The sequence below is a fragment of the Cyprinodon tularosa genome, unplaced genomic scaffold, assembly GCF_016077235.1.
Source record: "Cyprinodon tularosa strain WSP-4 unplaced genomic scaffold, ASM1607723v1 ctg341, whole genome shotgun sequence".
NCBI classification, from domain to species: domain Eukaryota; kingdom Metazoa; phylum Chordata; class Actinopteri; order Cyprinodontiformes; family Cyprinodontidae; genus Cyprinodon; species Cyprinodon tularosa.
Window position 1 is genome coordinate 223,924 of NW_024039054.1, and position 24,569 is coordinate 248,492.

At 39.1% G+C, this 24,569-nt stretch overlaps 2 protein-coding genes across 2 annotated transcripts in view; one reads left to right on the top strand and one right to left on the bottom strand.

Moving 5' to 3' along the window:
• rb1 (retinoblastoma 1) overlaps nt 1-24,569 on the top strand; it is a 49,768-nt gene that overhangs the window by 2,971 nt on the left and 22,228 nt on the right. The window contains exons 4-17 of the mRNA XM_038294521.1: nt 2,423-2,557; nt 2,637-2,675; nt 4,336-4,385; nt 4,584-4,694; nt 6,719-6,864; nt 6,956-7,033; nt 9,655-9,764; nt 9,851-9,928; nt 10,159-10,246; nt 10,335-10,451; nt 10,547-10,603; nt 10,693-10,724; nt 12,895-12,971; nt 13,096-13,301. Coding sequence (XP_038150449.1) covers nt 2,423-2,557; nt 2,637-2,675; nt 4,336-4,385; nt 4,584-4,694; nt 6,719-6,864; nt 6,956-7,033; nt 9,655-9,764; nt 9,851-9,928; nt 10,159-10,246; nt 10,335-10,451; nt 10,547-10,603; nt 10,693-10,724; nt 12,895-12,971; nt 13,096-13,301 — 1,324 coding nt within the window. The remainder of the gene's footprint in view (nt 1-2,422; nt 2,558-2,636; nt 2,676-4,335; nt 4,386-4,583; nt 4,695-6,718; nt 6,865-6,955; nt 7,034-9,654; nt 9,765-9,850; nt 9,929-10,158; nt 10,247-10,334; nt 10,452-10,546; nt 10,604-10,692; nt 10,725-12,894; nt 12,972-13,095; nt 13,302-24,569) is intronic.
• On the bottom strand, nt 23,309-24,491 carry LOC119789584 (lysophosphatidic acid receptor 6-like). The gene has a single exon (XM_038294524.1). It carries the CDS (start codon nt 24,396-24,398, stop codon nt 23,424-23,426), a length of 975 nt encoding a protein of 324 aa, XP_038150452.1. The 5' UTR covers nt 24,399-24,491; the 3' UTR covers nt 23,309-23,423.

The window sequence follows — 24,569 nt, forward strand, 5'->3', positions numbered from 1 at the left end:
ATATATATATAAAAAAACAATCTACTTAGAGGTACTATACATAAGTCATTTGCAGAAAAACGGCAAAAAAAAGGAAAAAACTAAATGAAAAAACAAGTTAGTGGCTGTAGCCAGTAATACGCTGTGCCAGCCAGTACTAAAGCCGTGTCTGGCCGACGAGCCACCGGAACTGTCACCATGAGTCAAAGAGCAACCGAAACTGTCACCGGAACTGCCGCAACGCAGCCACTGCCACGAATTGAGCTTGCTGTCTCTCTGGCACAGTGGGTAGCACGGCTGCCTTGCAGCAAGAAAGTTCCGGGTTTGATTCCTTTTTTGCATATTCTCCCTGAGCATGCATGGGTACTCTCCAGGTACTCCAGTTTCCTCCCACAGTCCAAAAACATGACTGTTTGGTTAAATGGTTTGGTTGTTTGTCTCTGTGTTGCCCTGTGATTGACTGGCGACCTGTCCAGGGGCTGTAACCCCGCCTCTCGCCCGTAGACAGCGGGGCTTATCCCTCGCAACCCCTTCTTGGGATAAGTGTCACAACAAAGGGATGGCTGGATGGATGGTATAGTTGAGGTTTTTCGCTAATTTTTGAGAAGGCACAAGCATCGCTCATGCAAGCTTACTTTCCAGAAGAAGATTGACATTTTTTTTCCCACTATGTCAGCGTCACTACCAGTAAGTGAAAATGGGGATGAGCAGGTAGGACGGCCTTACGTAAACATTTCACCAAAATGATTGACAATTAGAAGGACCACTTATTTCATGATCCATCCAGAAAAAGAACATCCTCCACTGTAACTTTAACTAAAGTTCGTATATTCGCTATAACAACTTGTTTAAAATGTTTAAAAATTTGGTTCAAAATAACATTCAGCAGATGTATGACTAAAACTTTGAACTTAATTTTAAATAATAATAACACAACTTTTAAGGCACTGTGTTTTTTTTTAGTATTATGTCTGGAGTACAGGGGCCATAACAGGGGCCAGTTGTAAAAGGGCACTGGCCCCCTGTCGTTCCCTATCTAAAACTGTTCTTGTTTACGAAGAAGAAGGTTTAGCAAAGAGAACAGGCATGCCTTGCTACATCCTGTGGTTTTCTGGTATTTCTATCTGGTGAGAAGATCTGAGAAAACAGCAAACTGCTTTTTTTAGGGGTTTTCACAACTGTGTGGAGGAGGAAGTCAGATCCGGGTAAAATAATCAGTGAGGACTCTGATGGATGTTGATTTACTTTTGACATCTTTGTAAATATGAAACGGAAGAAGAAGAAAAAAAAAAACAGAGAGATGGTTGAATCACGCTGCTGCAAAACGCAGCTAAATGTTTCAGTCCTGGTGCCGTGATTATGAACAGTGGTTGTTTTCCACTTCAGAGGCTGTCTCCTCTAAAGGTCGCATTTGTAAACTGATTACATCACGGCGCTGTGCTAAATGCTGTTCTGATCCATGAATCCTGTCAAATACATCCTTCATTTAAACTCATCTGAGGGATAGATCAGGTGTATCCTTTGTGTTCCCATGATTAAGCGGATTGGTGGCAAAATTCTGAATAAAATGTTCATAATATGCTTTTTCAGACCCAAAATAAATTTCTATGATTTTTTTTTAGGCGAGAATGTGGGTCATTCAAACCTAAATATTTATACTCTGTTCATTAAGATCATCCTAAATTAAATATTCAGCCCCAGCTCACCTCAGCGGTTGTGAGCCGAGCCGTCTGGAGACCTGATTCCCGGCTCACCCCTCTGAACCCACCGCTGGATTAAACTACTGGGTGAAAGTTAAACCCATAACTCATTCAGATTATATCGAAATACCCATGTTTGACTTATTTAAAAAAACATTTTTTCTTGTTCTGTGAGTCTTTGCTGAAATTAAAGTTAAGCTATAGAACGAGATACCTTTATATAACTACTGGATTAGGGCTTCAACTAACGATTAGTTTGCAAATCGATTAATCTGTTGATTTTTGTTTTTGATTAATCGAATAATAATCGGATAGATAAAGGTTCCTTAAAGATTATTTTTACGAAATGAAACCAGGTGAAACTAAAACTTTTCTACTTGAGGAGTAGAAAAGTTTAATGCTTAATGCTAAAATACTGATATATAATGTTTTACAATCTTGGTAAACACCTGTTTTACAGTTGCTATACTCCAGTTAACGATTAATCTTTTACTAAATTAGTAGACAATTATTTCAAAAATCGATTAATCTGATTAATTGTTTCAACCCTAGTTATGTTTAATTTGTTTTTTTATAGACCCGTAAAAGTTTTCAGTTCCTTGATGGCATTTGAGCTTTTTGATCTGTTCTCCAGAAACTAAAAGTCAGATTTCAATGTTTAAGTTAATCTTACAATCAAATACTCCTGCAATTTCTTCTTTTCTTTCCCTAAAATATATTCATTTATTTCTGTTTTGTTTTAGCTTAAAGCAGTTTTTAGATGTGGTGAGACAGCTGGATGTGAACCTTGACACCATAACCACAAAGGTCAACTCTGCACTGACCCGGCTGGAGAAGAAGTACGACGTAATGCTGGCTCTTTACCAAAGATATGAGAAGTGAGTGAGCTCAACAACGGAGTGCAGGTTCAACTTCAATGTGACACAAATAGGACGAAATATTTTTGTTTTGTTTCAGGACTTGTAAGAGTATCTTTGCCTCTACTCCGGATGGCAGGTAAACTGAGTTTCTCAACTGTCATTGATTGTGCGGCTCCATGCAAAAGTATTCACACCCCTTTTATGTTATAGCCCAGCAAAAAGCAATGCTTCAATGAGAAGCCTACATTTAAATGTAAAATCAGATTCATAAGGCTATATAAGCATAAGCAAAGGTGGAGTTAAAGAAACACTCCAACATTTTATGTTAATTTGAGATAAATTCAATTATATTCAGGACAGTATTCAGCATTCAGAGTGTATTGTACGGAGTTAATTTTGTTCCCTTATCTTTGCAAGCAGCGAACATGTTTTGTAAATGCAAAAAAAAATAAAATAAATGAAATCCAGAAATGAAACATTGAAAAAATTTGTAATGGGTTTAAAGGGAAGAAAATTTAACTTTTTAGGCAAAAGAAATGTGAAAAATTACAATTTTGAAAAATAAAATATGAAAAAAGGAAATTAAGAAAAAAAAATAATTTAAAAAGATAAAATAAAAAAACAGCTAATTTACTAATAAAAGCTTTTTTGTTTGAATTTCTTTATTACTTTTTTTAAATTTCCGTTAAAGGAAAATTTTCCTTCCTAAAAAAAAAAAAAAAAGAAATTCACTTCATAGTATTGATGCTCCATGCCGGTTGCCCTTTTCAAAACCTCGCCTATGTAACTTCAAAAGTTTGGATCCTTCACACAACTCTCTCAATGGCTCATGTGACTCAGAATGCCGCTTTACAAAAGTCTGAGTTCCCCTCAAACACCAGCGCTAACTAAGCTAACAGATGTTAGCCAACCAAACACATCTGACCCTTATCTGATCAGACATATATATCTGGTTCTCTGATGAAGGATTTAATCTACAGCAGGCATCCTCAAAGTCGGTCCTCGAAGGCTGCTGTCCTGCAGGTTTTAGAGGTTTCCCTGCTTTAGCACAGCTGATTATGATGATTGCAGTTGAGCAAATGCCTGTTAATCAGCTTTCCATTAAAATCAGCTATGCTGGAGCAAGGAACCTCTAAAACCTGCAGGACAGCGGCCCTCGAGGACCGACTTTGGGGATGCCTGATCTACAGGGATGAATGTGGCCTCATCTTAACCAGCCTGCTGAGGCTCTAAAACTGGAAGGTCTAGTGCCCCTAGTGGCTAAAAGTTGTTGTTGTAACAGGAGGACCTCTGTCGGATCCTCATGTCAACTCCAGTCCCTAAGGTTCAGTTTCCTGCAACTTTTAGATTTGTCCTTGTTTTGAGTCAAATGGATGATTTCATTCCTCTTAATTATCAAGTTACTTTATTCAGGTGTGTTGGACCAAGAACACATCTAAAAGCTGCAGGATAGCAGCCATCAGGAACTTGAATTGCCAACCCCTGCTTTAACATGTCATCTATGAGGACTGCCCTGTATTTTCCTCTTTCTATCTTCCCATCATCTGCTCCCAGCTTCCCCAACTTCAACTGCAAGAATGATTGTGATGCCGCTTCCACCATGTTTTACCAAATGGCAATACGTTTATCCATACTATTCAGGGTGTTTTTAAAAAAAACACATAGTTTCCCTGTCACTTTGTCAGTGGAAAGAAACACTAAAAAGTTCAGGGGTGTGAATACTTATTCTATATTTTTTAGCTCTAATTTTGAGGATACCAAGGTCATTATAAAATGCATTTTTCTCCTTTTTGAAGGGAGCGGGAGACCATGCGGAACTGCTGGACGCTGTTTCTGTTGGCAAAAGGTAGCCAAAACTTTTTGAATAATAAAACCTGATCAGGGGGATCCTCTTCATTCAGTATCGTCTGTTGTTTTGCTTCGCAGCTTCCTGCTCTGTGCTGCGCCGTAGCTATCAGGTTGATTCGAACGTCATTCTCCTCACGGCGGCTTCGGGGTCGTCGTGATGGAGCTTCTCATGTGTTCTTTCTGGTCATGTTTGCAGGAAAGGCCTTGCAGATGGAGGATGACCTGGTCATATCCTTCCAGCTGCTTCTTTGCACGTTGGAGTTATTTATCAAGCGCTGCCCTGCAGACCAGCTACAGCCTTTGTACCGTAAGATTCAGCAACATCTCTCTCAGACTTTGTCTTTAATTCATACATTTTGATCACCTTACAATTATTTAATAATTTCATATTACTTAAACATAAAGATTTAGTTGCTTTAAAAATTACAAGTGGGGTTTAGTGTCAAGAATAACTTGAAAAAGCTTTTTATTGACAAAGACGAGGCTGAAAAATACTGAAATAAGATTTTATATCTGTTCATATATGGACGTCGAGTGAATGTTTTTCTCTGTCAGCATTAGGGATAAACTTATGGAGCAGTTTGCAATAGATATTAAAGAGGGTCAAAGCATCAATGAATTTTGGACTGACTAAAATTAGGGATTCAAGTTATAAATTAAGGAAATGTAACTTAAGGTTGATTAATCTTATCGATTGACTGACTTATTTAAAATTGTCAATTTTTCTTAAAAACATTTTTCTCTTGTAACAAAGCAAGTTTATTTGTATAGCTTAAATCAGTAAAATGGACAATTGTAAGTGCTTTACTTGAATTTGATATTAAAATAGAAGAAAAATAAAAGCCGAATAAAAGCAAATAAAGATAAGAACATAAGTAAAACAATTAAAACAGTTGGACCCCAACCTTAAACTAATTATAACCTAGTTAGCAGTTTAACTTCATGAGTCAAAGGCAGCTCTAAACTAATGGGTTTTTAACTTTAACTTCAAATACTTCAGTCTTTCAGCTGAGTTTATTCCAGATCAGTGGAGCCTAGGAACTAAATGCTGCTTTTCCGTGTTTGGTTCTAGCTCTGGGTGGACAGAGTCGGTTTGAACTAGAAGGCCTGAGTGGTCTGGGAGGTTGATACACTGACAACAGATCTGTTATGGATTGAGGTGCTGATCTATTCAGTGATTTCCAGACTAACAGAAGGATTTTAAAGTCTATTCTCTGAGCTACAGGCAGCCAGAGGAAGGACTTCAGAAGTGGGCTAATGTGATCTACTTTCTTAGTTCTAGTGAGAACACAGGCAGCAGGGTTTTAGATCAGCTGCAGCTTTCTGATGGACTTTTTAGACAAACTTATGAAGACCTGTTGCAGTGATCAATTCTACTAAAGATAAATGCATGAATGAGTTTTCTAGATCCTGCTTGGATATTAGTCCTTTAATCCTGGGTGTTCTTCAGCTGATAAAAGGCTGACATAGTAACTGCCTTTATGAGCCTCTGAAGGTTCAGGTCTGAGTTCAATATTACACCAAGATTTCAGCCATAATCAGTGGTTTCTAGCTGTAGTAGGTGAAGCTGGGAGCTAATTCTGGATCTCTGCTCCTTTGGTCTGAAGATTATTACCTCAGTTTAGTTTTTATTCAGTTGGAGAAATGTTGGTGCGTCCACATAATGATCTGTGCTAAACATCTAGCAAACGATCTGATGGGTTCAAAGTCACTTTCCTCACTGCTGGAGCATTTATATACTTTAGAAAAATGGTACTCTATAATGAAACAGCTTAAACTGGGAAAGGAACTTGGCTTTCTAAAATGGAGGCTTATGAAAATAACTATTGATAAAACAATGGTCAGAGAAGGTATGAGAGATATGTGTACAGTTGTTAAAGTCATAGAAAAATCCTTAAAGACCTTAATGACGCATATGATCTAACAAACTGGGTTTTATTGAGATACCTATGAATGTGAAATTATAATGAAAAGTGTAAGATAGATAATGACAAGATTCCCCCATTAATTCAGACGTTGGTAGTGGCATACACTAAGCCTGTGCTGACAGTTGTGTTAAACTTGTATAAACATGTCACAAACATGGCAAGAATTTGCCTGTAAAAACCAAATCAAATATTTTATCAGAACTCAAAAGTAAATATTTTTATTTTTTTGCATACAAATGGTAGAATTAAAAGATAAACTTATAATAGACAAGCCGACAACCTGGAGTTGCTAAAAAACTTTGGAAAAGAGACAAGAATCAAAAAATCAACGATTCAAAGTTGCGATATAAACCTGGTTGGTGTTTAAAAGTGTTTTTGTTCTGTTTTGCTTGATGTGCGACAGAATCAGCCATCAGTAAAGTTCAGAGCCCTCCGACACGAACATCCCGTCGCAGCCAGAGCAAAGCCAAATCCCGTCCTGCAGAACGAGAGCTTGATATGCAGCTTCTAGAAACCTTATGCAAAGACAACGGATGCAACATGGAAGAGGTTTCACCTTTTTTTTCCCCCTCTGTTTAAAAACAGTCATTATTTAAACCTGTATATGTTAGTGTCGCTCAGCCACCTTCTTCGTTTGCAGGTGATGAACGTGTACCAGACCAGCTTTGTGGCTTTTCTGGACTCCATGGATAATTTGAGATCAACTGATTTTCCTAACGTGAGTGATGATTGTTTTTACAACACCTGCTCTCCTGTTTCGCTTTGCATTTCTCCATGGGGACACATGGTTTCCTGAGTTTCTCCTCTTGCTTGCTGTTGCAGTGGATGACTGTTTGATTTTCCAACAGATGTCGCCTGTCAGTTCTCCACCCTGAAGTATTTGTTTAGACGTAGACGGAGTCAGGAAAGTCAGGGTCTTTTTACTGTAGAGGCAGGCGTGGAAGCGTGCAGACGGGATGCCTCTGTTTGCTGACATCAACACAGCTCTGTAAAAAAACGCTACAAGAGATATTAATTTGCCCCGGCAAAAGGACAGATGGTCAACATTATAGACAGTGGTATATGTTTGAATGTTTGCCCGACCATATTTATGCTACCGTATTTTGGTTTAGGTAAACAGTGATGAAAAAATACGGCTCTTGGTGAGATATAAGGATAGATAAACGCATGCTTTTTTTTCAGTTTTGCAAACAAGAGTTTTTTGCCTAATTTTTTTTTCTACATGATTGGCTTTTGTATCTGAGGTCTCAATAAAAGCATATAAAGAAATAATCATCACAGCTGAACTTCTGCGACTACAAACCTGTTTTATTTAGGATAAATAGACCAATATAAAGCAATGACAACTGGTGTGACAGGGCAGTATTACTTTTTTCACTCTTAAAGGAATAGTACACCCAAAACATGATTAGCCTTCATTTTCTACTCACCCCCATGCTGAACAACACTCTGGAGTACTTTTTTGATATCTCAAATGCATCTGGAGATCTGGGAGGCTTCTTGCTGTCTGCTGACATTCAAATAATGGAGGTCTATGGTGCCCGAGGCAGAAAGGTCCATAAAAGTCCACAAAAAACGTGTCAATATTCCTCCATACTGCTTGTCCAATGTATTCCAAGTGTCCTGAGTGGGTAGCGTCCATAATTTACTCGAAACAAAGTCATTTAGAATGTTTTTAGAGCATAAACAGTAGTGTATAGGATTTCCTAAAAGCGCGTTCACGAGTCTACGGAAACCGCGGCAGACCAAACCAGACGAAAGTGCGCATTCAGCGTCTGCTCTGCCAATTATGCAAGCGTAGAAGAAGAAATGTGCTGTTTACCTGTGCAAAGAAAGAAACAACGAAAGAAAAATGTCTGAGGACTTCAGTGTTGAGGAAGAGCATGAGTTCTTTGCCGAGCTGAATGCGCACGTTCGTCTGGTTTGGTCTGCCAGCTTCCGTAGCGTCGTGAACGTGCTTTTAGGAAATCCTATACACTACTGTTTATGCTCTAAAAACATTCTAAATTACTTTGTTTCGAGTAAATTCTGGATGCTACCCACTCAGGACACTTGGAATACATTGGACGAGCAGTATGGAGGAATATTGACATGTTTTTTGTGGACTTTTATGGACCTTTCTGTCTCAGGCACCATAGACCTCCATTATTTGAATGTCAGCAGACAGCAAGAAGCCTCCCAGATCTCCAGATGCATTTGAGATATCAAAAAAGTACTCCAGAGTGTTGTTCAGCATGGGGGTGAGTAGAAAATGAAGGCTAATCATGTTTTGGGTGTACTATTCCTTTAAGGCACTTAAACTCTACCTCAGTCATTTAATTCCTGCAGCAGATCCACCATAAAACAACATATGAATCACATGAGAATAGAAATAGATTTTAACACCATAGAAAGTTTTAGAATTTGGCACAAAAGAGATTCTTACAGATTGATAAAATATGTATGTATCAGGTCTAACAACTAAAACACTGTAAAACAAGGAAAGAAAGGCACAGAGTCAGAATTCTTTTTACCCGTGATGAGGAGAGTAGAAAGAGACCGTGCAGGTACATCTCCACCCCACTCTGCCGGTCTTCAGCTTTCTCCTCACTATTTATTAAAGTCAGATGGGGGGTCCCTAGTTACACAAGCTAAGGTTGCGCTAAAGGAATAGGAAACAAGAAATACAATTCAATTTGTAGCCTCAGTAAACAGCTCAATTTGCATTTAAATATCTTGCGGTCAAATGGTCCCAGAACCTCCTGGTTTCGTTAAGCTAGAGCAATACTTCCTGAGAGTTGACCTATACTGCTTGTGCAACACCTCTCTGGAACAGTAATATAATACACATTATACCTCATAAGAACAAACATTAAGTATCTGATACATAATTACTCCAACAGTATGCAGTTTAAAGCCACGACCTCTTAGAGGCTCCAGCTTTTAGGCAAACTAGATAAATTTCCGATGAGTGCTTTTTTAGTTAATTGTGTTTACCATAAATGGCCTTTTCTATCAATAGCAGATGTTTCCTATTAACCTGTGCCCATTTGATAAGTGGTTTGTATGCTCTCAGAAGGACAATGTCTTTAAACTCTGCCATCCCCAAGTTTCAATTTATTTCAAAACCAAAATAATTTCCATGCAGAGGTTGTTGTTTTGCACATTTTGGGATTATTTTGGCAAGAAATAAAAAATAATAAATCAACTATCAACTAAATATTCCTGTCTCTGGTTGCAGTTCAGTTGAAACAAGGCTTTAAAATAAACTCCTAATCTAGAACCTGCTTTAAAACATTGAATTTCTCTACTGACTGGAATCAACCAGCGTGTTACTCTCTGGTCCAATGTTCTCCCCAGGTGGATGATATCAACCAACAGTACGAAGAGCACTACCTGAAGAGCAGAGACATCGACGGACGTCTGTTTTTTGACGGGGATGAGAGCGTTCTTCCTCCGAAAGTCGAGATGTAAAATTCCTGGATGATCTCTGCAGTGGTTACAGCTGACTTGGTGCAAAGAAAAGGACAAATGGTTTCAATGTTCTTTGGTTCAGATCACAAGTGGAGAGAACTCCACAGAAGAACCAGCTGGATGAAGACGGGCCGGTGGTTCCTCCTCAGACTCCCATCAGGTTAGTAGCTGGATGTCTCTGCTGGTCAGTGAGTGTATATTAAAATTTAAGTAAGTTTTCAGTTAATTCTGAAGCCACAAAATAAAGTTAAAAGATGCATATATATATATATTTTTTTTAATGAAATATTTAGATCAATAATTTTTTGACACGGCTCTGATGCCGGAAGGAAACTTGAGGGTCAGTCTTTGTTTACCCAATCACCATGGTGCGTGTTGTTTCCTCCTCAGAGGTTTGCTGAACTCTGTTCAGATGCTAAAGGGAGATCTTCCCTCCAACGGGGACCAACCCTCCACCACCCTGGCCACGTATTTCAAAGTGAACCTCTCACTATTTTCTTACCTGTTAAACAGACTTAAGAGTCAGCCATTTGTTGAAAAGGATTCTGTCCATTATTCTTTATCAGAACTGCACCGTGGACCCAACACAGGATGTGAAAAAGCGTCTGGAGACGCTTGGACAGGCGTTCAGTCAGAGGTTTGGCGAGGCAGTGGGGCCTGGCTGTGTCGTGTACGGCAGGCAGGTATGAACAGACCCTCTTGGCGATGGCAACCGAACTGCAGCGCATCACAACCTGAACCAATTTGCACTCTAATAAAACATCCCTTCATCTTTCAGAGATTTGCCCTTGGTGTCAAGTTGTACTACAAAGTAATGGAGGCCATGCTGAAATCGGTGCAGTAACCACTTTGTTTCTGCTTGGAAACTTTCAGTATAAAATGGATGTATCCCATTGCTTACATTTAATTTATTTTATTTTGCAGGAAGAGAAACGTCTGTCTGTGCAAAATTTTAGGTATTTATCAGTATTTTTTATTTTTTATGTTTTTGATAAAATGAAAATATACAAAGCTTCTTTTGTTCAGTATTTAACTTTTACATTTCTTAGCGATACATGCCGTGAATGTGTAATAGTGAAAATAATCTACACCCTCAGTCAAGTCTTGAGTTTTGTACATCAGGTCTTTATTAGAATATGAAATAATTGAAATCTAATCTCCGAAATACAAAAAAAAAATTCATCATTCTGATGTTTTTAATCTAAGATTAAGTCAGATTGAAAGTGTGTGGAGTATGAGATGATCCAGCTGATAGTGGGACAAACCTTAATAAGCCATATTTGTAGAGCAGTCCTGAGGCCTGATATTAAAAGACTCCAAATAAGGAGCATAGCTGTTTCACATGCATTGGCCAATTATTTTTATTCTAGAGCTGTTTTAAGGATCTGGGAACTTTATTCTAACTAAAGTTGCTTGTTTTATTCTTACATTTTCACTTATTCTTGCTGAGTTCTGCCTCTGGGGCCTAGCATGTACCTGTGCTGTTGCAGACGTTCATTTCCTTACTTAAGTAGAAATGTTGGCTATCTATATGTTACTGGAGTAATTATTTTTTAGACAACTTTTTACTTCTACACCTTAGATTTTAAAAATAGGCTAATTAGTTTTGTTTAATTTTAGCTCATTTTCATTATGGCCTGTTGGTATTTACAAAAAACAAAAACAGCATCAAAATAATTTTTTTCGTCCAGAAAATTAATTTATTTGTGGTTGGACTCGGTGCTGCCCCAACTTGTTGTTCACCACATACCGGTACCAAAATAAATAGTTTTTTGAACATGATGCAAAGTTAAATTTGACACTGTTACCATTAGTTATACAACTAAAAAAATGAAGTCTAAGGAAGTTATCATCAAGAATTGTAGAAAAATGTTCCTTTAATAGGGTAGTGCAGTTTCCCGCATTACTTTTAGTAGTTTTAAAAATGGTCCTTTTACACTTTTACTTGAGTAAAAAGATTAAGTTTATCCTCTGACTTCAACAAAACTTTTTAAACAGTAGGATTTCTACTTCTGCTATAGTGATAAACATTAATACTTTTCATACCTCTGTGCAATTGTTGAAGGAAGTTTTCTTTCTGCTTTTTTACTTTCTTTAAAGGAGCACAGAAACGTAACATGCCTTTTAAAAATTACTACACCAATAGTTCACTTTGGTCACATACAAAAGGTTTTTTAACTAAATGATGACACCTCGTTAGGTGAATATATTTTTGTTCTGTTTTTTGAAGTATTTGTTTGTAAACTTAAGCTTTTTTTATTTGATCAGACACGATTAGCACTCAGAATAGATATTAATGCTGGAGTTGAATGAATCGGGAGCTATAGCTGTCGAAGCTATCAGTTTAATGGTTGTTTGATAGCCTGGTTGAGACTCTGGTCTTAAACTGACCCAACCAATCACAGCGCAGGAGGTGCGAGTTTACTCTAGCGCCAGAATTACCCACAATGCAACAGAACCTTTTTGTAACCATATGAGTAAAGACTGCAGCTGCAACTGAGCAATGTTTTATTAATGGCCTTTATTATAACCTGATTGAGCTTGATATGTCTATAGAACTCCCAGCAAACGGCTGCTGTGCTTTTCTTTTTAGGGAATACATTTTTGAGTCACACCCGTACTTATCTGATTGGTTCTAACTTGTCTCTGCTGATGCTGTTAGTCCCGCCAGACTGATACGCCATGTTAACAACACATAAATGTGGCTGCCTAGATTAGATGTAAGTCCTGCAAACAGATCGCGATGGTGTACAACGTTCCTTTTTGCTAATTGTACACTGTGCAAAAGTTGTTCTTATGCTCATTAACCACAAAGTAAACACTATCAGGATATATGCTTGTGGTATATTGCTTTATTCTAAGGTGAATAAAGATGGTGTCTCCTTTAAAAGGTTTATTGTGTAACTGGGCCCCTTTTAAGAAGATGATGGTGCTGAACCTGTTGTATATTTTAGATTTAACCCTAAGTTTTTTTTTTTTTTTACCAAAATCATATTGATTGTTGAATTTTTAAATATTTTAAACATTTATGTTTTTTTTTTTTTGTTCTTGTTCCACTATATGTACTTTTTAAGTATTTTGATATCAGTCGTGAACTTCAACCAGATCCTGTCTTCTGCTTTTCAGTAAACTCCTCAATGACTCCATATTTCACACATCACTCCTGGCCTGTTCTCTGGAGGTGGTCATGGCAACATATGAAGGTGCTTCCCATAATCCAACCCTGAATTAATCATTACCTACATTAATCGTTCTGTTGTTCTTTATTTTAAACCTGGCCTTGTTGGTAAATAATGATTGTGATTAACGGTTTGTGCATTTGGCCAGAGAGTAGCTTCAAGGACGGAGGAGGTGAACAAACGGGAACAAACGTTTGCTTTCCCTGGATACTGAACGTCCTAAACCTCTTCGCATTCGACTTCTACAAAGTGATCGAGAGCTTTATCAAGGCTGAGCCGACACTGAGCAAAGGCATCATCAAACATCTGGAGACCTGTGAGAACCTCATCATGGAGAGGATCGCCTGGCAGACGGTCAGTAACACATCAGCTCTGTGAAGATGCTTACATGCAATTTATTCTTCATCAGTAAGGAATAAAGGAAAACTTCAACAAACTATCAGGGAACCAGGTTCACATTTAACAGATTATACTCACAGATTGTTTATTGTAATTTTAACAAAAAATATTGTGGTCATTAAATGCATGAAACTAAAAGCTGCAGGTTCTGAAATAACCGTTACCATGAAGTTTTTACTTTGGATGAAATAACCAAGTTCTGGTCCTCTGATCCAGACCTAAGAGTTGTAGATCAGTTTTCTGCAACCTTTATCTGTTTTGACTTTAGTCAAGTTAAATGATTTTAAATAAATAAAAAACTTGAATAAAGAGAATAAAATTAGATTAAATGTTATTGTTCACAAAATGTAGATAATCTGTCAGATACTACAACAAATATCAAACATCATAAGCATTCGTCATCAAAATTTTAGCTAAATTTGATCTGCAAAAACTAGTTAATTTGTCGGAATAAGGCAAAAAGGGATTCTTAGGTCTGTCCGTCTGCAACATGGCACCCTAAATCCCTCCCACATGGCAAAAGTTCAAATTCACCTTTCAACACATGAGGTGAGTACATAGAGATTTTATGTGCCAGTCGTAGCCTGTATCAGGCTCAGTGGATTTATTCTCCTCTGAATGGCCCATGATTTTGGACTTTTTCATGTTGAGGAGGCTCCATAGCTTGTTCTTCAGCTGTATAATGAGGCCGCTGAACCACACTCATAAATGCATTTTCAATTGGTTTCTAAATTGTGTGAAAAATTACAATAAACATTTTACCATTTAGAAAAGATCTAGAAATATATTTGTATTTTATTTAACCATTGAGACTCATATAGGTCAAACCCCCGAGCTCAATGCTGAGTTTCACAACTGTAGTGTAATCTTTCCCATATACAGACCTTTAGTTATAAGATGATAGTTTCTTCATTTGATTTTGTCTTTTACTAATGATGAAAATATGTAGCCAAATGGGTTTATTTGGTCATGTGATGCAGCAGTGCATTGGACAGAGAAAAGTTCTCTTAACAGTTATCTGGTAAAAGAACTAGCTCTCATCAGATTAATCAACCATTTCACGTTGGATATTTTCTTTTTCATTTATGAAACGGTACAGTTTGAATTCCAAGGAACTTGAGTGTTTTTGTCTGTGTTGAAAACCGTTAAAACTTTCCGGAACCCAAACTTTGTCATCAACCATGGGTGTTACACAAGCCGATGGGTTGTGTAACTCATAGGTTATTTTAACAAATTGTTGTAGATGTTATAACTTTGAAATGATCTTCTGTACTTGGTTTGTCTTGATCTGGGGAATGCTTTGACTAAACATACTGTTGTTGTTGAACAGTCTTCTGAAGGGAATACTTAAGTTTGTCTGTGATGTTCTTCATTTTATGAAAAATTCCTCTCTGTTAAATTATCTAGATGAACTCATCCCTTGGGTTTTTCAGTCATCTTTAGAAAAAAAATACAATACCCCGGTGTGTCTCACTTAAACACACTGGATTCGGGGTTTTGATCCTGACCTGCAGCAATGTTTCATTAAAAAAAACATGCTTCATTCCTTAGGTTCTGGCTGGGTCCTTGGAGTTGAATAGAAATAGAATACAATATAATAGAAAATCCCTTTATTGTCCACAATGGGGAAATTCTGGTGTTTACAGCAACACAAAGATTAAGAAGGGCTTGGAGATCTTCTATCCTGTTTTCTAAAGATCTTATATTTCCTGTAATGATTAATAGAAGATATGGCTTGAATTTCCTTCTCTTCTCCTAATGCACCTGCTCTGCATCCTCTGCGCTTCCCTTGAAACTCAGCTGGGATTTGTAGAAGTAGTTTTAGTAATTATTATTTCAGCTTTGAGATGTTAACAAGCTACTTCCAAGAGGAAAAAACAACTTGATATGGGTGCTGTTGTTAAGCATCATAACAAATGTCTAAAAAAAAAACATGAAATAAAAAACATTTGCAAACATCCTTTCAACTGCACAGCATCCAATATCAGAGATAAAGATAAAATAAAATAAAAAGAACATCAGAAAAAGAAATTTCCATCCAACATGGAGGAACTGAAATTCTTTTTGAAAATAATCTCAGAATCCAAAGGGTGTTTTGGAACTTTAATATATCTATTGCCCACCCCAGTAGGGGTGGTAAATATGTTAATTAATCAGATAATAATCAGCTCTCAAATATTTTTTGTAAATAGGCGTCCTTCTGGCTGGCTGTTAGAACAACAAATTGAAGTGTAAATTGAGCCAAAAACTCACGGATCGGTACGAACCTCCATATGGACCCTATGGTCCGGTACAGTGCAGAAAAAAAACACGACCAAAATGCTATCCTCAAAGGCAGCTTTTTATTATTTAAATTTCTTGCTGAGATAGCTGCAACTTTCTCTAAACCAACTGTCGTTTGATATGTGTCAACATATTTGAAGTGTTCCCACTCACTTAATGAACAGGTGTCGAACAACGACGACAGACCGTCTTTGCTTTGTCAACCACTCGCTCTCCATCGCCATTATAACTCACAGGGAACCCAAAGTTATCCCACACCACTGACTTGAATGATGATTGTGGGTCTTCTAATTCTAATTAATTGTTAGCACTCTTGCAACAACAAAGCCAAAGCCAACAATGTTACCTTCCCACAGAGTGCAGTTTGTATTTTAAGTTGGCTTTAAGGTGGCATATATATATATATATATATATATATATATATATATATATATATATATATATATATATACAGTTGTGTTCGAAATAATAGCAGTGCCTTTAGAAAAATGAGTAAATGTCAAAATTCTTCAAAGAAATTGTACTTTAATGAACACAGATACATTGGGGACACAGTACATTCTATTCCAAAGCAAAACAATTGCGCAAAGTCATCAAAACTTAAATAATAATAATAATATTTCAAATAAAGTAAGAAATGGCATGTTCAAAAGAATAGCAGTGTTGCCATCTTTCCTTGGAAACTCAAAAATGTACTGTACAAACAAAGAAATTCTTGATAAGTGAACCTAGCTGAGTATCCTAAACTAATATTTTGTTGCAAAACCACGGTTTCTGATGACTGCTTCACATCTGTGGTGCATGGAATCAACCAACTTCTGGCATCATTCCACAGGTATTGCAGCCCAGGATAATTGCACTGTATTCCACAATTCCTCAGCGTTTCTTGGTTTTGCCTCATGCACTGCACTTTTTATGTCAGCCCACAAGTTTTCAATGGGATTAAGGTCCGGGGATTGTGCTGGCCACTCCATCAGTTGAATCTTGTTCATCTGGAACCATGCTTTTGCTCGCTTGCTGGTGTGTTTGGGGTCATTATCCTGTTGAAAGGTCCACCTCAAAGGCATTTCCTCCTCAGCATATGGCAGCATGACCTCTTCCAGGATCCTGATGTACTGGAACTGATCCATGATCCCTTGTATGCGGTGAATCGGACCAACACCATAGTATGAAAAACATCCCCATATCATGATGCTTGCACCACCATGCTTAATGGTCTTCAGTGAGTACTGTGGCTTGAATTCTGTGTTTGCAGGGCGTCTGACATACTGCCTGTGACCCTTAGACCCAAAAAGAACAATCTTGCTTTCATCTGTCCACAAGATATTATGCCATTTCTTTTCAGGCCAGTCAATGTGCTCTTTGGCAAATTGTAAACGCTTCTGCACATGTCTTTTTCTCAGCAGTGGGACTTTGCGGGGGCTTCTTGCTGGAAGGTTAACCTCAGTAAGACGTCTTCTGATTGTCACAGTACTCACTGTCAACTGAAGGTCTTGCTTGATCCTCTTGGATCCCATCATTGGCTGAGTCTTCGCCAGTTTGGCTATTCTTCTGTCCATTCGAGGGGTTGTCTTTCTTTTTCTTCCTCGTTTTTCAGTTTTTTGCTCCCATTTCAGGGCATTTGAGATCATTTTAGCTGAACAGCCAATGATTTTCTGCACCTCTTTGTATGTTTTCCCTTCTTTAATCAATTTTTTTATTAGGAAACGCTCATCTTCAGAACAGTGTCTTGAACGACCCATTTTCCTTGTTTTTTCAGGACAAATGCACAGCCAGCATGCCAGTTGTCTTGATCCTTAAATACGGATCACCTGTTAACACCCTTTTTTCCCAGAATACCCTCCCTAATTGATGCCCTCTCTAATTGAACTCACCACTGCTATTTTTTTGAACACACCCTTTTCAGTTAATCATTCAATTTCACAGAATCCACAGTATGCATGGCTGTCCTGTTGGGTTTGTTGGTTTTCTATACCTTTATTTTACCCCCCAGAAACTTATCTGGGGTATAGAGTTTGAAATGTTAATAAAACAAGTGATTTTCTTGCTGCTGTTGAGGCACTGCTATTATTTCGAACACAACTGTGTATATATATTAGTGCTGTCAAAAATATCGCGTTATTATCGCGTTAACGCGAGGCCATTTTAACGGCGATTATTTTTTTAACGTGAGATTAACGCTATGTGGTTTTTATGGTACAATTTTCCAAGTGCATCCCGCTGCAGCCTGCGGGAAGGCGGGGCTATTTTCCCCCAGTGTATGCATTTCTCATAGGCTTCGAGAGCGGACCTCCTCAAGGGAAAAAGACGCTCATACACTGGGTGACGCTAGTGCCTTTTCTTTAAGCCCCACCACCAACAAACAAGTTGAGTGTCTGGTGCCTATAGCAACCTGAAATACGCTGAGAAAACAGATTACTGAGGTGAAATGGAATCTGCTACGGCACTCTTGCTGTCTGTGTACGTCACAGGTCGGTATCGTGTGTGTGTGTGTGTGTGTGTGTGTGTGTGTGGGTGTGTGTGTGTGTGTGTGGGTGGGTGGGTGGGTGTGTGTGTGTGTGTTCTCATTTTTGTTAAGAGGCTGAAAAGTAACTTTCTAGAGCATAGACTACCTCCATCTAGTGATGTCGGTCTATTGATTTTGATGTATTGATTGAAAATTGTTCATTATTACCTTGGTTAATTAACATCTAATGTTAACTCTACTAAATTTTATAGCAGTTGGGTAAAATGCTTGTCTTTTTTCAAAATACTGTATTAACTGTAAAGACTGTCTTTTACATCAGCCTGTTTTCAGGGCCTTTTTTTTGGCTACATATTTGTTATTTTTGGCATAAATCAGTATCTGTGACCTGTTTTCATTTAAAAAAAAGAACATTGGCACAAACCTAGCCTGTATGTATTTATTTGTATGTCATCGAGAGTATTTAAATGATTTTCAATCAGGAAAAAAATGTGCGATTAAAATGCGATTAATCGCGAGTTAACTCAGGCATTGATGCGATTAATCGCGATTAAAAAAATTTAATCGATTGACAGCACTAATATATATATATATATATATACACTATATTGCCAAAAGTATTTGCTCACCCATCCAAATTATTGGAATCAGGTGTTCCAATCACTTCCATGGCCACAGGTGTATAAATTCAAGCACCTAGGCATGCAGACTGTTTTTACAAACATTTGTGAAAGAATGGGTCGCTCTCAGGAGCTCAGTGAATTCCAGCGTGGAACTGTGATAGGATGCCACCTGTGCAACAAATCCAGTCGTGAAATTTCCTCGCTCCTAAATATTCCACAGTCAACTGTCAGCTGTATTATAAGAAAATGGAAGTGTTTGGGAACGACAGCAACTCAGCCACGAAGAGGTAGGCCACGTAAACTGACGGAGCGGGGTCAGCGGATGCTGACGCGCATAGTGCGAAGAGGTCGCCAACTTTCTGCAGAGTCAATCACTACAGACCTCCAAACTTCATGTGGCCTTCAGATTAGCTCAAGAACAGTGCGCAGAGAGCTTCATGGAATGGGTTTCCATGGTCGAGCAGCTGCATCCAAGCCATACATCACCAAGTGCAATGCAAAGCGTCGGATGCGGTGGTGTAAAGCACGCCGCCACTGGACTCTAGAGCAGTGGAGACGCGTTCTCTGGAGTGACGAATCGCGCTTCTCCATCTGGCAATCTGATGGACGGGTCTGGGTTTGGCGGTTGCCAGGAGAACGGTACTTGTCTGACTGCATTGTGCCAAGTGTAAAGTTTGGTGGAGGGGGGATTATGGTGTGAGGTTGTTTTTCAGGAGCTGGGCTTGGCCCCTTAGTTCCAGTGAAAGGAACTCTGAATGCTTCAGCATACCAAGACATTTTGGACAATTCCATGCTCCCAACTTTGTGGGAACAGTTTGGAGCTGGCCCCTTCCTCTTCCAACATGACTGTGCACCAGTGCACAAAGCAAGGTCCATAAAGACATGGATGACAGAGTCTGGTGTGGATGAACTTGACTGGCCTGCACAGAGTCCTGACCTCAACCCGATAGAACACCTTTGGGATGAATTAGAGCGGAGACTGAGAGCCAGGCCTTCTCGTCCAACATCAGTGTGCGACCTCACAAATGCGCTTCTGGAAGAATGGTCAAAAATTCCCATAAACACACTCCTAAACCTTGTGGACAGCCTTCCCAGAAGAGTTGAAGCTGATCTAGCTGCAAAGGGTGGACCGACGTCATATTGAACCCTATGGATTAGGAACGGGATGTCACTTAAGCTCATATGTGAGTCAAGGCAGGTGAGCAAATACTTTTGGCAATATAGTGTATATATATATATATATATATATATATATATATATATATATATATATATATATATATATATTAACCACAACTTACATTCAAAATACAATAGTTTAACAAAAATCATACAGTTCCAAGTCAAACATATTTCATTAAAACCTCTTGACTAGACCATCAAAACTCTACTCAACTAAGCTGCTATGAAAACAACGAAGAAAAGCATGGTTGAAAACCTTAATCAATTAAATGATGCAATGATATCACCGTTTTGCATGGATTTTAAGTTTGAGAACCAGTTTATCTTGAATTTGGAATGTGGTAAGATTCGCTTTTTTTTATTTAAAGCAATTGGAATGGAAAACCAATTCACAAAGCAAATCCAAGAGGTTAATTTTTATTATTTGGAAAATAACGTTTTATAATTATTAAAGAATTTGGTAATGATAGTGTAATGAGCATATGAGAAAACACATGAACATTAAGTTATGAGTGTTTAAACCCTTAGTGAAACAAACCTGTTTTAGCTTTCTAAGGTACTGCTCGAATAATGTCAAACATGTGGTGCAACCTGTTAGCTAAGCATGTCTTTAACCAACAGTGAGCACATGAAATGATAAAAAAAAATCATCAAACATATATGGGGTATGACTAATTTGTCTTATTCCTTTTGTAATTACTTTGAAAGGCTCTGGGATAATCATACAAATCAACTTAGCGATGTGGTTGCCTAAACATGTAAACATCAACAATAAAGAAGCCAGGTGGTCCCACAATCATCACTCCTTGCAACCCCGCCCCCTCCAAAAGCCCGAATAAATGGCCAAGAACTGGGTTGCTTGAGGGATCAAAGACCCATGAAAGGAAAGTGTGGGTAATGCAAATTAGTTGCGTTATTCTGTATGGAGAAAAAAATGCAATTTGCAAAGCCATAGGCTTTTGGGGGGCAGTGGAAAAGGGGCTAAAGGAAAGTTTCAGATGCTTCAGAAAGTTTCAGATGCTGAAAGTTTATGAAAAATCTGAAAGAAATGCTGCAACAGACTATTTTACAGCAATTTGGTACTGATGTCAGCCACCTGGTCCACTTAGCGTTAGGTAAGTTTGCCGCTTCTGGTTCCTAGAATTGGGGCCATGATGGTGTCTCTTTGATGTGAACTGGTCAGAGAGCAGTCCCCAAAGAGAAAGAGAAGGCCTGAGACAGTTGCTTTGTCCTCAAAACACAGTGGGGGGGCAAAGCCAGTATCTTGTGATACTGTCTAGGTGTGGAGGGATGGGGTGTTGAGCAACGTCAGCTGCGGGGTAAAATTTTCATCTCCCTGACCCATTGGACATGTCCCACACTTATCATGGTTTATGGCACAGGAACTGTAAAGCAAGAAGTTACTGCTAAAGCAAACACTAAATTTTTCTAAAGTTAACATTTGAGGCTATCTTTAAAGTTTTAGAATAATCCATCCATACATCCATTTTCTTTCTCTTTATCTTGGGCCGGGTCGCAGAGGCAGTAGTCTAAGTAGAGATCTCCAGACTTCTCGATCCATGCACACCTCCTCCAGCTGCTCTGGGGGGACCCCAAGGCGACACCAGGCCAGCTTGGAGACATTGTCCCTCCAGCGTGTCCTGGGCCTTCCATAAGGCCTTCTCCCAATAGGGCGTGCCTGGAACACCTCCTGAGGGAGGGTGACCAGGGGGCACCTGGAACAGATGCCCGGGGCACCTTAGCTGGCTGCTTTCGATGTGGAGGCGCAATGACTCTACTCCCAGCTCCTCACCCGAGCTCCTCATTTAGTTTAATTTCTAATTCAATGGAAACACTGCAGTTATGTCACTTTATTTTAACTTTAGCAAAGTATAACTAGGGATGGGAATCGAAAACCGGTTCCTGTTCAGAACCTGTTCTGTGTGTTCCAATTCTATGGCACCGTTTGGCAGCTCGCTTAATGATTCACTTATCGATTCCAGGCAGCACCAGAGCCTAGGGCTGTGGGCAGCATGGCTTACGTCACGTTTTTACTCATTCATTAAGTATGACGTGACCAGGTGTAAGTCTAGAAAAGCATAGCACTAAAAATGGCGTCCCATCGGGTAAACCGGTCAAATGTTTGGGTTTATTTTAGGGAAGATAAAGAAGGCGCTTTGCAATCATTGCAAAGTGGCAATAACATCTGCGGGAGGAAATACATCCAACATGCAGAAACACCTGCGCACACAACATGGCATATATTTTAACGAATGGAGTGTTTTTGACGCTTCCGGACAGAAGCTAAAGTTACGACCAGCATGGAAGGCAACTCTGGTGGTCAGTAGCTAGTTTTATACCGCTGGCTGTGCTTAATGTGGTTCCTAGTAAATCATATGCAATTTCTGGAAATAAACCAATTTCCTACCTCTCTTTGGGTTTATTAAGGGAGTGTGCCTTTCTCGTTAACCCAGCCCTTCATTGCTAGCATGTTTAATTAGAACCACTGGTAGCTGGAATTCTTACATGGTTCTAGCTATTGCAATGGATGTAACGAAACATGCTACAAAGTTGCTTTGCAGTTCAAGGAGCGAGAAAAAAGTGATGCTCGTTTATTTAAATCAGGGGGAGATGAGTTTATTTTCTGAAATTGTACAGTAATGCTTTTGCATTAAACGGATGCCTTCTCCATTAGATTTAGATGGCTGTGACAAGAATCGATAAGAAAATCAATAAGGAATCGAATCATTTCACAGAAACGATCGGAATCGTGAAAATCTTATCAATTCCCAACCCTAGTTATGACCAATGTTTTGTGTACATTTCTAATGAAAACAAAGCTACCTTTACTATTATTATTATTATATAAAAGGTTGTCTCTGTATACATTTCTTGGAAATACCATATCTCCAGTTTAACCTTTTTTTATACCATAGTCTGGATAAATACTTGATTACCTGCAGGGTGTCTTCCAAAAAGTCTACCAACCTCCACTATAAAAAGTTCCTGTCAAACAGATTGTTTGCTCTAAATTGCTGCGCAGGCTCAAACGGCAGTTGGTAATGCCAAAACAAAATTTAGGACAAAAATAACAGCTGCAGCTTCTGCAAACTAAGAGATATCAAATAGTCCACTAGGCCACTTCCTGTAAAAGGGGTATTACTGTATGCCTTTTGGGGTATCAGAAAACAATGGACATAACAGCTTGGTTGTATTCTACTCTGATTTTACTTGCTCGAAGTCTTGCTTTGTCTCGGTCTCACAGCCCCCTTCCCCAGAAAACAAAGATGAAGTTTTACATGAAAGAAGAGCGTTTTCCTGCCAAAGAACTTTACATCTCTGTGCTCTCTCCAAAAGAAAAAAACAACCAGATTTTCTTTTTTTTTTTTTATAAAAAAAGAATTCAAAGTAGCTGCTTCCACATGTCGTATTTGTATTTGTAACATTTGTACACTTTATTTATTTTTTTATTCTTCATAACAAAAGGAAGTTCTCTTACGGGTACAAAAAGTTTGAAATTAAAGGGTGTATTCCTTGAAACTATCCTTATGCACCCCCTGAAGCTTCCCTGTGCACCAGGCTGCTGGAGAAGTAATAGATTAGTGGATTAAGGCAGCAGTTAAAGCTGGCCAGTGAAAGAACCACAGGGTGCATGATCATGGTCAATCTGGCCAGGCCGCAGTGAGGCAGCAGCTTCAAGTGTGTCAGGGTATACCCCAGCAGGTTGACGTGATAGGGCAGAAAGCACAGCAGGTAGACACCCAGGACCCAGTAAATTATTTTAAGGGTCTGACGACGGTTGCGGCGCTGGCGAAGACAGCGTTGCCTCGATTTTTGGACAACACTCAGCACTTTGCAGTAGCAGTAGAGAAGTATCAAAGTGGGCAGCAGGAAGGACCCCAAAACTAAACCCAGAGAGACCAGGATGAAAGTCCTGTGGTGCATAGAGGATGGGTCCAAGAGGCAGGGCTGGTTATGACGAGAAGCGGCCAAACGGAGCAAAGGTAGACTCACACTGAGTCCCAGCACCACACACCATATCGCCCCGCTCACTGCCTGCGCCACACGTTGCCTGCGGAGGGTCAGGGCAAGAGGATGCACCACAGCAAAGTATCGGTCCACAGCAATACACACCAGGAAGAAGATCCCCCCATACAAGCTGATGTATTTTAGGACGAAGGTGATCTGGCAAAAAGCTGCTCCAGAAGTCCAGCTGGTCAGGTCACTGGTTTTGGACCAAGCTCGAGCCTTTTGGAGGTAGTAGTAGATTCTCATTGGTAGGGAGATCACAAAGAACAAATCTGCGAAGGACAGGCTGGCCATGTAGACGCCCGTGCTGTTCATGGTGCAAGGAGACGTGCACAGTCTGCGCAGCGCCAGGCCGTTGGTGGCCAGTCCCAGCAGGAAGATGACGCTATAGGTCACCTGATAAAAGGTGTAGCGGTAGCTTGTGTCCACAGAACAGTTAGCCGTCGAGGAGTTTGGTTTCCATTCCAGGTTGGTTATATTCCACAGCTCCATATCTGAGAAGTTCTCTGAAAACCCGAGTCACTGCATCGCTCTCGTGTCCAGGGAGGTGCCTCTACTGAAGCTACTGTTCAGGATGTTGTACCTGTAAAAAGGACAAATTAAAATGGGATATTTTTATGAAGGTCACTTAACTAAAAATGACTCCTATAAATACCAGTTTAA

Coding starts and splice junctions, on each gene's coding strand:
- LOC119789584 (XM_038294524.1), bottom strand. CDS start 24,398: ATGGAGCTGTGGAATATAACCAACCTGGAATGGAAACCAAACTCCTCG.